The sequence below is a fragment of the Silurus aristotelis genome, assembly GCF_946808225.1.
Source record: "Silurus aristotelis genome assembly, chromosome: 9".
Lineage (NCBI taxonomy): Eukaryota > Metazoa > Chordata > Actinopteri > Siluriformes > Siluridae > Silurus > Silurus aristotelis.
Genome location: NC_139582.1, coordinates 5,110,638 through 5,128,358, shown reverse-complemented (window position 1 = coordinate 5,128,358; position 17,721 = coordinate 5,110,638). Strand labels below are relative to the sequence as shown.

The 17,721-nt window shown below is 30.3% G+C and overlaps 1 protein-coding gene across 1 annotated transcript in view; it reads right to left on the bottom strand.

The window, feature by feature from the left end:
• LOC310730735 (neural-cadherin) overlaps positions 1-17,721 on the bottom strand; it is a 314,803-nt gene that overhangs the window by 63,194 nt on the left and 233,888 nt on the right. Inside the window, exons 24-25 of the mRNA XM_083549799.1 lie at positions 1,254-1,381; positions 363-490 (exon numbers count right to left, since the gene is read on the bottom strand). Coding sequence (XP_083405925.1) covers positions 363-490; positions 1,254-1,381 — 256 coding nt within the window. The remainder of the gene's footprint in view (positions 1-362; positions 491-1,253; positions 1,382-17,721) is intronic.

The following is a 17,721-nucleotide window of genomic DNA, read 5'->3' as shown; positions in this document are numbered from 1 at the left end:
CAGCAGCTACTGTATACTAGCATTACTACTACTACTACTTCTACTAATATCTCAATTTTACCTACTAACACTATCATCCTTACTACCATTATCACTATTACTATCCCTACTTTACAGTGTCCACTACTACGACTAACTCACCTATCACTATCTAATATCACTACTAACTGTACTAGCATTATCCCAACTATAACATCTACTACTACTATAACTACCATTACTAGTACTCTCCATCCACATCTACAAATACAATCCCTACTACTGCTGCTACTACTATGACTTCTCATTTTAATGAAAATTATTAAAGAAAATCTTAAGCATCACAAAAGTTGTAAAAAATGATATTAAAATGTAAGTTTAACCTGTCCAGATTTGGTGTGACTCCCATCACCTCACAGGAAGTGTGGTCCTCGGTGGTCAGCCAACTGCCTACACCCTCCATCTCCATAACTGTTGCTCCAGCACAGCGGTCTAATGTGAAGCGAACATCCTGAGAGAGACAGAACAGCCGGCACACACACACACAAACACACACACACACACACACACACACACACACACACACACACACACACACACACACACACACACAAACACAAAGAAACAAATGCTTTATGAATCACAGATGTGATCTCAAGTTTAAGTGTAAAGTTCCACTTGACCATGGGTTTCTTCTCTTTCTATCAGGCTGCTCTTCAGTGAAGAACTTTAAACCACAGACTCACGACTATAACTGCAGTTTATACACACAAACTGAGGCAGATCTGCATTTAAAAAGACCACTGAATCTACCCAGACTTCTCTTCTTTCCCAATTCACTTACAGCTTCACATAATGCAATTAGAGATGTCAAGCAATTCACATTCACACTTGCAAACACACTTCCTGTCAAGTTCTATTAGTTACAATACAATTAAACTTAATCCATGTCAAACAGATATGTGCAGTGAAGTGCAATATTTGCAAACTGCCAGCGGGATGCTCACACGCTGCTTTTGATATAAAGTGAGCATTATAAATTTTTATCTGGAACCGACCCTGAAGCGCTTCCTTTTTTTTAACCGAAATATTGCAAAATGCAGAAGGACACCACTTGAAGGATCTCCATCCACAGGTGGTATACACAGTATTATATATAGGTTTAGAATAAAAACAAGTAGGAAGGTGTAAAAAGTTCAGACTAGGTAAAGCATGAAATTCCCCATGTGTTGTGGGGCTTGATGGAGGTCCTAGTGCCACCCACACATGCCCACCTTGCTATTGCTCCTCACATCCAGTCTGTGCCACCGTCTGTCTGCTACATTCACGTTGCCCGGCAACTGCAGGACTAGAGTGCCCGAGCCGTGGTTTATCTTCAGGGTGGGAGTGCCGTCAATCAACTCTGAGAGATACAGACAAAGGAAAACAGAGATGAGAGGAAGAAGAAAAAAAAATGTGTTGACCTTTTTATTGTTTCTTTTAACTAACATTATTTACTACATTAATATTTCTAAACATATAAGCAATAGGAAAATAATCAGAAAATATATACACTTTATATAATACACCTAATATAATAAACTTACTATATACACTTTATATAATACACCTAATATAATAAACTTACTATAATAAACTTACTATAATACACTTACTATAATAAACTTACTATATCCACTTACTATAATAAACTTACTATAATACACTTACTATAATACACCTAATATAATAAACTTACTATATACACTTTATATAATACACCTAATATAATAAACTTACTATAATAAACTTACTATAATACACTTACTTTATACACTTACTCTAATACACTTACTATTTCCACTTTCTATAATACACTTACTATATACACTTACTATATACACTTATTATAATACACTTACTTTATACACTTACTATAATACACTTACTATATACACTTACTATATACACACTATAATACACTTACTATAATACACTTACTATAATACACTATAATACACTTAATATATACACTTACTATATACACTTACTATAATACACTTACTATACACACACTATAATACACTTACTATATACACTTACTATTATACACTTACTATATACACTTACTATATACACTTACTTTATACACTTACTATAATACACTTACTATATACACACTATAATACACTTAATATAAACACTTACTATTATACACTTACTATATACACTTACTATTATACACTTACTATATACACTTACTATAAACACTTACTATATACACTTACTTTATACACTTACTATAATACACTTACTTTATACACTTACTATATACACTTACTATATACACACTATAATACACTTAATATAAACACTTACTATTATACACTTACTATATACACTTACTATAATACGCTTACTATATACACTTACTATATACACTTACTATAATACAGTTACTATAATACACTTACTATTATACGATTACTATTATACGCTTACTATATAACGCTTACTATATACACTTACTATAATACACTTACTATAATACACTTACTATATACACTTACTATATACACTTACTATATACACTTACTATAATACACTTACTATAATACACTTACTATATACACTTACTATATACACTTACTATAATACACTTACTATAATACTCCTACTATATACACTTACTATATACACTTACTATATACACTTACTATATACACTTACTATATACACTTACTATAATACACTTACTATATACACTTACTATATACACTTACTCTAATACTCTTACTATATACACTTACAATATACACTTACTATATACACTTACTATAATACACTTACTATATACGGTTACTATAATACGCATACTATTTACGCTTACTATATACGCTTACTATATACGCTTACTATATACACTTACTATAATACACTTACTATAATACACTTACTATATACACTTACTATAATACACTTACTATATACACTTACTATAATACACTTACTATATACACTTACTATATACACTTACTATAATACACTTACTATATACACTTACTATATACACACTATAATACACTTACTATATACACTTACTATATACACTTACTATAATACACTTACTATATACACTTACTATAATACACTTACTATAATAAACTTACTATATACACTTACTATATACACTTACTATATACACTTACTATATACACACTATAATACACTTACTATATACACACTATAATACACTTACTATATACACTTACTATATACACTTACTATAATACACTTACTATATACACTTACTATATACACTTACTATATACACACTATAATACACTTACTATATACACACTATAATTCACTTACTATAATACACTTACTATATACACTTACTATAATACACTTACTATAATACACTTACTATATACACTTACTATATACACTTACTATAATACACTTACTATAATACACTTACTATATACACTTACTATATACACTTACTATAATACACTTACTATATACACACTATAATACACTTACTATAATACACTTACTATATACACTTACTATAATACACTTACTATATACACTTACTATAATACGCTTACTATATAAACTTACTATAATACACTTACTATATACACTTACTATAATACACTTACTATATACACTTACTATATACACTTACTATAATACGCTTACTATATACGCTTACTATATACGCTTACTATAATACGCTTACTATAATACGCTTACTATATACACTTACTATATACGCTTACTATAATACACTTACTATAATACACTTACTATATACACTTACTATATACACTTACTATAATACACTTACTATATACACTTACTATAATACACTTACTTTAATACACTTACTATAATACACTTACTATAATACACTTACTATATACACTTACTATATACACTTACTATATACACTTACTATATACACTTACTATAATAAGCTTACTATATACACTTACTATAATACGCTTACTATATACACTTACTATATACACTTACTATAATACACTTACTATATACACTTACTATATACACTTACTATATACACTTACTATAATACACTTACTATTTACACACTATAATACACTTACTATATACACTTACTAAAATACACTTACTATATACACTTACTATATACACACTATAATACACTTAATATATACACTTACTATATACACTTACTATTATACACCTACTATATACACTTACTATAATACACTTACTATAATACACTTACTATAATACACTTACTATATACACTTACTATTATACACTTACTATATACACACTATAATACACTTACTATATACACTTACTATAATACACTTACTATATACACTTACTATTATACACTTACTATAATACACTTACTATATACACTTACTATAATACACTTACTATATACACTTACTATTATACACTTACTATAATACACTTACTATATACACTTACTATTATACACTTACTATAATACGCTTACTATATACACTTACTTTATACACTTACTATATACACTTACTATAATACGCTTACTATATACACTTACTATATACACTTACTATTATACACTTACTATAATACACTTACTATATACACTTACTAAATACACTTACTATATACGATTACTATATACGCTTACTATATACACTTACTATATACACTTACTATATACACTTACTATATACACTTACTCTAATACACTTTCTATATACACTTACTATAATAAGCTTACTATATACACTTACTATATACACACTATAATACACTTACTATATACACTTACTATAATACGCTTACTATATACACTTACTATATACACTTACTACATACACTTACTACATACACTTACTACATACACTTACTATTATACACTTACTATTATACGCTTACTATTATACGCTTACTATATACGCTTGCTATAATACGCTTACTATAATACGCTTACTATAATACGCTTACTATAATACGCTTACTATAATACGCTTACTATATACACTTACTATATACACTTACTATAATACACTTACTTTAATACACTTACTATAATACACTTACTATAATACACTTACTATATACACTTACTATTATACACTTACTATAATACACTTACTATAATACACTTACTATTATACACTTACTATATACACTTACTATATACACTTACTATATACACACTATAATACACTTAATATATACACTTACTATATACACTTACTATTATACACTTACTATATACACTTACTATAATATGCTTACTATATACACTTACTATATACACTTACTATAATACACTTACTATAATACACTTACTATATACACTTACTATTATACACTTACTATATACACACTATAATACACTTAATATATACACCTTCTATATACACTTACTATATACACACTATAATACACTTAATATATACACTTACTATATACACTTACTATAATACGCTTACTATATACACTTACTATAATACACTTACTATATACGCTTACTATATACGCTTACTATAATACGCTTACTATAATACACTTACAATAATACGCTTACTATAATAGACTTACTATAATACACTTTCTATATACACTTACTATATACACTTACTATAATACGCTTACTATAATACGCTTACTATAATACGCTTACTATAATATACTTACTATATACACTTACTATATACACACTATAATACACTTACTATATACACTTACTATTATACACTTACTATATACACTTACTATAATACGCTTACTATAATACGCTTACTATAATACGCTTACTATAATACGCTTACTTTAATACGCTTACTATAATACGTTTACTATAATACGCTTACTATAATATACTTACTATATACACTTACTATAATACACTTACTATATACACTTACTATAATACACTTACTATATACACTTACTATATACACTTACTATATACACTTACTATATACACTTACTATATACACACTATAATACACTTACTATATACACTTACTATATACACACTATAATACACTTACTATATACACTTACTATAATACGCTTACTATAATACGCTTACTATAATACGCTTACTATAATACGCTTACTATATACACTTACTATAATACACTTACTATATACACACTATAATACACTTACTATATACACACTATAATACACTTACTATAATACACTTACTATATACACTTACTATAATAAACTTACTATATACACTTACTATAATACACTTACTATATACACTTACTATATACACTTACTATAATACACTTACTATAAACACTTACTATAATACACTTACTATAATACACTTACTATAATACACTTACTATAATACGCTTACTATAATTCACTTACTATAATACACTTACTATATACACTTACTAATATACACTTACTATAATACACTTACTATATACACACTATAATACACTTACTATATACACACTATAATACACTTACTATAATACACTTACTATATACACTTACTATAATACACTTACTATATACACTTACTATAATACGCTTACTATATACACTTACTATAATACACTTACTATATACACTTACTATAATACACTTACTATATACACTTACTATATACACGTACTATAATACAGTTACTATATACGCTTACTATATATGCTTACTATATACCCTTACTATAATACGCTTACTATAATACGCTTACTATATACGCTTACTATAATACACTTACTATATACACTTACTATAATACACTTACTTTAATACACTTACTATAATCCACTTACTATATACACTTACTATATACACTTACTATATACACTTACTATTATACACTTACTATATACACTTACTATAATACGCTTACTATATACACTTACTATATACACTTACTATAATACACTTACTATATACACTTACTATATACACTTACTATATACACTTACTATAATACACTTACTATTTACACACTATAATACACTTACTATATACACTTACTATTATACACTTACTATATACACTTACTATAATACGCTTACTATATACACTTACTATATACACTTACTATAATACACTTACTATATACACTTACTATATACACTTACTATAATACACTTACTATTTACACACTATAATACACTTACTATATACACTTACTATTATACACTTACTATATACACTTACTATATACACACTATAATACACTTAATATATACACTTACTATATACACTTACTATTATACACCTACTATATACACTTACTATAATACACTTACTATAATACACTTACTATAATACACTTACTATATACACTTACTATTATACACTTACTATATACACACTATAATACACTTACTATAATACACTTACTATATACACTTACTATAATACACTTACTATTATACACTTACTATAATACACTTACTATATACACTTACTATAATACGCTTACTATATACACTTACTTTATACACTTACTATATACACTTACTATATACACTTACTATAATACGCTTACTATATACACTTACTATATGCACTTACTATAATACGCTTACTATATACACTTACTATATACACTTACTATAATACACTTACTATATACGCTTACTATATACACTTACTATATACACTTACTATATACGCTTACTATATACGCTTACTATATACACTTACTATATACACTTACTATATACACTTACTATATACACTTACTATATACACTTACTCTAATACACTTTCTATATACACTTACTATAATAAGCTTACTATATACACTTACTATATACACACTATAATACACTTACTATATACACTTACTATAATACGCTTACTATATACACTTACTATATACACTTACTACATACACTTACTATTATACACTTACTATTATACACTTACTATTATACACTTACTATTATACGCTTACTATATACGCTTGCAATAATACGCTTACTATAATACGCTTACTATATACACTTACTATAATACACTTACTATTATACACTTACTATATACACTTACTATATACACTTACTATATACACTTACTATATACACACTATAATACACTTAATATATACACTTACTATATACACTTACTATTATACACTTTCTATATACACTTAATATATACACTTACTATATACACTTACTATTATACACTTTCTATATACACTTACTATAATATGCTTACTATATACACTTACTATATACACTTACTATAATACACTTACTATAATACACTTACTATATACACTTACTATTATACACTTACTATAATACACTTACTATATACACTTACTATAATACACTTACTATATACACACTATAATACACTTAATATATACACCTTCTATATACACTTACTATATACACACTATAATACACTTAATATATACACTTACTATATACACTTACTATAATACGCTTACTATATACACTTACTATAATACACTTACTATATACGCTTACTATATACGCTTACTATAATACGCTTACTATAATACACTTACAATAATACGCTTACTATAATACACTTACTATAATACACTTTCTATATACACTTACTATATACACTTACTATAATACGCTTACTATAATACGCTTACTATAATACGCTTACTATAATATACTTACTATATACACTTACTATATACACACTATAATACACTTACTATATACACTTACTATTATACACTTACTATATACACTTACTATAATACGCTTACTATAATACGCTTACTATAATACGCTTACTATAATACGCTTACTATAATACGTTTACTATAATACGCTTACTATAATATACTTACTATATACACTTACTATAATACACTTACTATATACACTTACTATATACACTTACTATAATACACTTACTATATACACTTAGTAAATACACTTACTATATACACTTACTATATACACTTACTATATACACACTATAATACACTTACTATATACACTTACTATATACACACTATAATACACTTACTATATACACTTACTATAATACGCTTACTATAATACGCTTACTATAATACGCTTACTATATACACTTACTATAATACACTTACTATATACACACTATAATACACTTACTATATACACACTATAATACACTTACTATAATACACTTACTATATACACTTACTATAATAAACTTACTATATACACTTACTATAATACACTTACTATATACACTTACTATATACACTTACTATAATACACTTACTATAATACACTTACTATAAACACTTACTATAATACACTTACTATAATACACTTACTATAATACACTTACAATAATACGCTTACTATAATACACTTACTATAATACACTTACTATAATACACTTACTATATACACACTATAATACACTTACTATATACACACTATAATACACTTACTATAATACACTTACTATATACACTTACTGTAATACGCTTACTATATACACTTACTATAATACACTTACTATATACACTTACTATAATACGCTTACTATATACACTTACTATAATACACTTACTATATACACTTACTATAATACGCTTACTATATACACTTACTATAATACACTTACTATATACACTTACTATAATACACTTACTATATACACTTACTATAATACGCTTACTATATACACTTACTATAATACACTTACTATATACACTTACTATAATATGCTTACTATATACACTTACTATAATACACTTACTATATACACTTACTATAATACACTTACTATATACACTTACTATATACACTTACTATAATACACTTACTATATACACTTACTATAATACGCTTACTATATACACTTACTATAATACACTTACTATATACACTTACTATAATACGCTTACTATATACACTTACTATAATACACTTACTATATACACTTACTATAATACACTTACTATATACACTTACTATATACACTTACTATAATACACTTACTATATACACTTACTATATACGCTTACTATATACCCTTACTATAATACGCTTACTATAATACGCTTACTATATACGCTTACTATAATACACTTACTATAATACACTTACTATATACACTTACTATAATACACTTACTATAATACACTTACTATATACACTTACTATATACACTTACTATTATACACTTACTATATACACTTACTATATACACACTATAATACACTTAATATATACACTTACTATATACACTTACTATTATACACCTACTATATACACTTACTATAATACACTTACTATAATACACTTACTATAATACACTTACTATATACACTTACTATTATACACTTACTATATACACACTATAATACACTTACTATAATACACTTACTATATACACTTACTATAATACGCTTACTATATACACTTACTTTATACACTTACTATATACACTTACTATATACACTTACTATATGCACTTACTATAATACGCTTACTATATACACTTACTATATACACTTACTATAATACACTTACTATATACACTTACTAAATACACTTACTAAATACACTTACTATATACGCTTACTATATACGCTTACTATATACACTTACTATATACACTTACTATATACACTTACTATATACACTTACTATATACACTTACTATATACACTTACTCTAATACACTTTCTATATACACTTACTATAATAAGCTTACTATATACACTTACTATATACACACTATAATTCACTTACTATATACACTTACTATAATACGCTTACTATATACACTTACTATATACACTTACTACATACACTTACTACATACACTTACTATTATACACTTACTATTATACACTTACTATTATACGCTTACTATATACGCTTGCTATAATACGCTTACTATAATACGCTTACTATAATACGCTTACTATAATACGCTTACTATAATACGCTTACTATATACACTTACTATATACACTTACTATAATACACTTACTTTAATACACTTACTATAATACACTTACTATAATACACTTACTACATACACTTACTATTATACACTTACTATAATACACTTACTATTATACACTTACTATATACACTTACTATATACACTTACTATATACACTTACTATAATACACTTACTATATACACTTACTATAATACACTTACTATTATACACTTACTATATACACTTACTATATACACTTACTATATACACACTATAATACACTTAATATATACACTTACTATATACACTTACTATTATACACTTACTATATACACTTACTATAATATGCTTACTATATACACTTACTATATACACTTACTATAATACACTTACTATAATACATTTACTATAAACATTTACTAAATACACTTCACTACTCTGTCTTTTATTTGTGTCCTTTCATGTTTCTCAGTTCTGCAAATTCCTTTCCTCAGGTTATTCCTCAGGTTAATGGATTTCCTTATATGTCATTTATTCTTTTGTGTTTCTTTCCATTCAGTTGGTTTTGTATGTTTGCATGTTATTTCATTAAAAGTCACCCGCACTTGCGTTATATCCGCTCCTGCTTCTCTGATTATTACATGACATGATGGCATAAATGTACGGCACTTCTTACTAATAGCTTTACTATAAATCCGTAAATCTTTTAGTACAGGAATATAAGTGCATGGCCGCACATTTACTTACAGATTGTTTTTTATATTGTGATAGCATTGAATAATACTTAATAACGTGCTTCGCTTTATAAGCTTTTGAGAGTTACGCCCAGATACTGCAGTAGGAGAGAGGCAACAAACCGTGCACACGATGCTGTAATTATAGTACAAAAACAAAAATATTAAGAAAAGTTTGCTTTTATCTGAGCTAGTCGATTGGTAAATTAAAAATTAATGAGGCAACAGAGACTCCCCTCGGCTTTGAACAGTTAGACTGACGTTCTGAGCGTGAGCATGGAGCGATCCTGCATTAATCAGTTTGGCCTCGACAGCAGATTGCCCTCGTAAAGATACCTTCAAGTCAAGCTGCATTTTTTATCTTGATCTCTGCCATCTTTTCCTTTTACAATCGTTTCTGGCTTTTTCTCATTAATGGTCAGTTTTTAAAAGATGAACACGTTCTGAATATAATCGGGTTCAGGGAATGCACTGATGCTCCAAGAGGGCAAAGGTTAGCCAAAGCATGATTAAAGCCTGTGACATGTATATTAGCACATTCAATTACTATATAATAAGGGAAATCAGTATAGCTGATCCAAGCTGTGGATCAGAATCAAAAATATTTGACTTTGAAATTGTGGCATGTATGGGCTTGAGAAGTGCTTAGTGCTATTGATTTTTTTTTTTTTTTTACTTTAAAGATCAGCAGTGCAATGTCAGATAAAAATGTGATAAAAAAGAAAGAAACTTCTAGAATGAAAAACACAGTGATCATTATAAACATGCAGTCCTAACGATACAATAAAAAAGTCTACACTCCCTTATTAAAATTACAATTTATTCTAGTTTTTTTTCACCAATGTAGAAACAAAAAATAAAACAGATAAAAAAAGTTTCAACCTAAATAAAGACTGCAATAACTTGCACAAGTGGCCAATGGCCCTGCCCTTTGTAATGGGCCCTGTGAATGTTCTCAGAATAAACCAATCCCATTTAAAACTCACAATTAAAAGTCATTAATATCTAGCTGTATATTATTTGCCCCAAATAAATATAAACTGTTTCTGTAAGATATTTTTTGTCATCTTCTTACTTTTCTCATCCATGTTTTACAAACAGCTCACAAAGATGCAATATACAGGATCTTACCGTTAAAAGATGGCAATTGAGAAAGGGGTGCAAACAAATAACCATAAAATAACCACAGTGAAAAAAAAAACATAATCAATCTCTTTTTCTTTCTTCCTCTCTCTCTCTCTCTCTCTCTCTCTCTCTCTCTCTCTCTCTCTCTCTCTCTCTCTCTCTCTCTCTCTCTCATAATTCTCCTCCCTTTTCTCCCATTCGCCCCCCTTAAAACATGCCAAAATCGATCACCTAAATCCTTATCAATCACTATCCCCAGCTCCAACCATTCACAAACCAGATTGACCATGACCCACATTCAACACAATATACAAGGGTTTTCAAGTCAAACCGGGGCTTTTATTTTTACAGGTATGAAAATGTATGCTAGCGTGGTGGTACTACACACATGCCTAGCGTGTCCTATTACTGATAGGCGGCCTACAGTCCAAAGACTGTTAATCAAGATGGCAGAGAACAATGTTAGTGAAACATTGTTCTCTGCCATCTTGATTAACAGTCTTTGGACTGTTAATCAAGATGGCAGAGAACAATGTTAGTGGAACATTGTGTAGTGATGAGGTTTCTTGCAAATGAAGGCGTAAAACCCGCAGATATCTATAGAAGGCTTCAAGTTAGTACGATGATGAGACGCTCAGCTGCAGTAAGACATTTAAATGGTGTAAAACGTTTCAAAGATGGCCGCCATTGCCGATCCCGGTAGTGGTGGTCCCCAGCTCACGGCAGTCATTCGTTTGAACATTCAGCGCATGGAACGCCTGATCCTGATAATAAACAAGTTCCTCAGAGGTCAGCATTTCAGCAATGGTGAAGCAGGCAATCCCACAATAGTTTAGGTGTACCAGCCTCATCTTTCTAGGATTTAGTTAAACGCTGGGATAAGTGTATAAACGTAGCGGGGTAGCGTTTTTGTTCAAAAAAAAAGAAAAAATCTGGTTTGACTTGCATGCCCCTTGTTCTAACTTTTACAACTTTTCTTCTGATAGCTATAAGAGGCAACATCTCAGTTTTCAACAGCAGTTTATAGTATCAGATTTACTTTATTTATTTACCCACAGTTGTTATATTGATGTTGACATTGGTTTAAAATGTCTTCCTCTTTCACAATTAAAACAAATTTTCCGTCTCGAACCTTGATGAAGCGATCTCGTAAAATATACATGATTGCTTCCAAATTTCAAAAAAACATTTCACTACTTGTGCCTGTCAAATCCCATCTACGAACATCAGAGACCCCTGCTTGTTTGTTTATGGTTTTAAGGTTTTCTCACAAACGTTGCCGTGCTGTTTTGAAAAGAAAAGCTATAAGAGGCCGAGGCAGAGCCTGAGCAATCTGAAATCTCTGTGAGGAAATATACTGTCAGTTGGTTTGCTCATTCGTTGTATAAAGTTTTCTCGGGGCTTTGTGAATGAAATATGAGAAGCAGGAACTGGCCTCGGGTTATCTTTTGAGGTTAAGTGATCTTTGATGTTTTATCTCAGTTCATTTTATGTCAGTTTATTTCTTAGTTTCAGCTCCTTTAAAGGTATGAGTGGTGCACTGGATCAGTGATGTTAAAATCCCTGTGGGGGAGTCTGGTTTGTCTGGTCTGTTTCAAAGCCAAGCCCCTGAGAACATACAGTGGATCTAAAAAGTCTACACACTCCTCTGTTAAAATGGCAGGCTTTTGTGATGTAAAATAATGTAACAGAGATAAATCATGTCAGAACTTTTTCCGTCCTTGATGTGAAATCACGAAAAATAAAAATCAAGCAAAAAAACATAAGCTATTTAAGGAAAAAAATAGAATAAACTTGTTGCACAAGTTTGCACACCCCTAAATTACTACTTCATTTATGCAACTTTGGATTGAATTACACAACGCAGGCTTTTTAGGTAAAGAATCCATCAGCCTGACTGATGTTTTATCGGATTCTGGTCTGGAATCTGAGTCTGTCATTCAAAAACATTGATCATCTTTTGGTTAAACTATTTTTTTTGTTAATTTGGTGTGATGTGTAGACTTTTAGATCCATTATATAATGTATATATATCACACACACACACACACACACACACACACACACACACACACACACACACACACACACACACACACACACACACACACACACACACACACACACACACACACACACACACACTATCAACACAACCTAACCTTACGATTAATCCTGACGTGACATTTGTGCCCTGGAAATCTACTGCAATAAGATTAACTCTACACACACACACACACACACACACACACACACACACACACACACACACACACACACACACACACACACACACACACACACACATAAAAGAAAGAAGTTGGCATGTGATGGAAAAGACATGTATGAAGAATCTATTTTTAATGATGTGAGCATTATATTTCCTTTTAATCTTTTATTTAGGTTTAAGGTTAGAAGTGATTAAAAAACAATAAACAACAAAATTCATACAGACATTCTGTCTAGGTAGTTTATTTTGGGCATCTAGCTAGCAATAATGTTGAAATCTGTTATATATGTACGATCCAAATAATTACCTCAGAAATTTTGTCAGGGAAATGTTAGCTAGCAAATAAGATAAAAAAAAAAAAAAATCCTGTCAGGGTAGCTTGCTATATGTTCTAAAAAAACAAAACAAAACAAAACAAAACAAAACAAAACAAAACAAAAAAACCTCTATCTCTTGTTTGCTGAGTTTCTCAAACATTTAATCAAAGGGTAAAGTTAAAGGGGCTTTTTACTTGTCACATGTACATTACAGTACAGAGGGTGAAGGGCCTTGCTCAAGGGCCCAAGAGTAGCAGTTTGGTGATACTGGGACTTAACCTTCCAGTATCAAGAGATACAAGATATAAAAAGTATGAGAATCCTATCAGGAAAACAGGGAGCATTTATGTGTGTATCGCTGCACCGTGTTTCCTGCTTAGTGTTTTACAATGTTACTGTTGTGTAAATAGCTTCTGCGTCGCTCCGCTCCTGAACTCTGTGTTCCAGGAAACATGTACTCCAACTAGTACACGCGTTTGAACTTAGATTCGGTGCTCGCCCGGTCATACCGAGCCGCCTCGTCTCTCCTCTACATGTCCCTAATTCATTCTAAGCTTCTCTCAACATCAGTGTGCATTAATCCCAGTGCCACCGCAAGACCGAGGCAGAGAGTCAGAAGGGACCTTAAACAACCCCCTGGAGTATTTCTTCTCTTAAACATGAAAAATGGTTTCCTTCTCTCGGGCGCGAAGAAAATCTTGAGCAAATGGACTGAACTGCAAGCGGCATCACAAATCACTTAGTATATACAAATCAGTACCATGAGAGATGAAAATGCCGGATGTGGATATATGCATTTAAGATGCTTTTTCATCATGCTGGCGTACCGACCTACCGTCTATCCCATCTACCTCCCCTGCCCTGCCCTACTCTACCCTGGCCTGCCCTGCCCCCGCCCTGCTCAGGAAATGAGAACGTTTGAATGCAATATTTGAAACCCAGCACACACCACATGATTCGAATGTAAAGCAGGATTTGCAAATCGACTATAATATGCACGTCACACTTGAGTGCAACAGTATATCCTTTAACCTCTTTCATCACCAGACATGCCCCCCAAATATGTGTGTGTGTGTGTGTGTGTGTGTGTGTGTGTGTGTGTGTGTGTGTGTGTGTGTGTGTGTGTATATGTGTGTATTGTATATACATGCATGGCTGGGTATCTGCAAACTCATTTATACCCTGTCTGCATCCACTCTTTCTTTCTCTTTCTCTCTCTCTCTCTCTCTCTCTCTCTCTCTCTCTCTCTCTCTCTCTCTCTCTCTCTCTCTCTCCCTCTCTCTCTCTCTCTCTCTCTCTCTCTCTCTCTCTCTCTCTCTCTCTCTCTCTCTCTCCCTTTCTTACTCTCTTCTCTACAAGCCTATCGGCTCTAATGAATATATTGCACTCACAGAGACAGTGTCTAATTTTGAAAAATTGCTTAGATTAAAAAAAAAAACAAAAAAAAAAACGGAAGAATATATAAAACCATTATTCATCAATATAATTTGGAGTCATGATTTGATTTATGCTTGTATTATGTATCACCAAACGAAATTCTTATCCAATCAGCATGCAGGGAAATTAAAAAGAAAAGAAAAGAAATATACGTCAAGAAGAATCGGATTCAACCGAGCCTCATGGTTGTTTCGAACCCGAAACAATGAACCAATGAAGAAAAAAAAGATACGAGTGAAAATCAAAAGAGTATAATTGTATAGTATAATTTGACATCGGGATCGGAAACGGAGCTCATCAGTATTAGTTTCACATCTTCGCCCGGATTAAGAAGCGAACCAATTGAACCGGCGTGTCACAAAGGGACGATAAATGTCATTTAATTTCCTAGTGAATCACTGGTGCCTGAGGCACGCTTTGACACAAAGGTAACGCAGAGACACCTCTCAGCCCTGGCGAAGCCTTGGGATACTTTCCACTCGCCGTCCTTAATCAACCAAATTTAATTTATCGCTCTAATTTGTCCATTGATTAGACGCTTTCCCTTGTTCCATTCTGAATCTTTGTGCAACCTTGAAAAGAGACTCTGAACCAACACAGAGCCCCACACAAATATTTCTGCCCTTTTCAACTGAAGAGATTAATCGAGAGAAAAGCTAGCGGCCAGAGAGGAAATGTGAGCCCTGGCTGGCATGGGAAGATTGTGTTGACAAAAAGAAAAAGAAGGGGAAGAAAAAAGGGCTGGATGCTAAAAAATGAATGAGAGCTCCAACAAAAACCACATGAACATCACTACATATGTGATGAAAAGTACAGCACATGCAAACTCGGTAAATGATGAGACCACATGGCTTCATTGCACCTAATCAGTGAAATGTGAAACCCAGTGAACCCAGATGCTTCTTCAGATCTGGAGCCATGGCTGATAGGAGTGGACTTTGTGTACACAAAGGGGGACGTTGTTTTAAA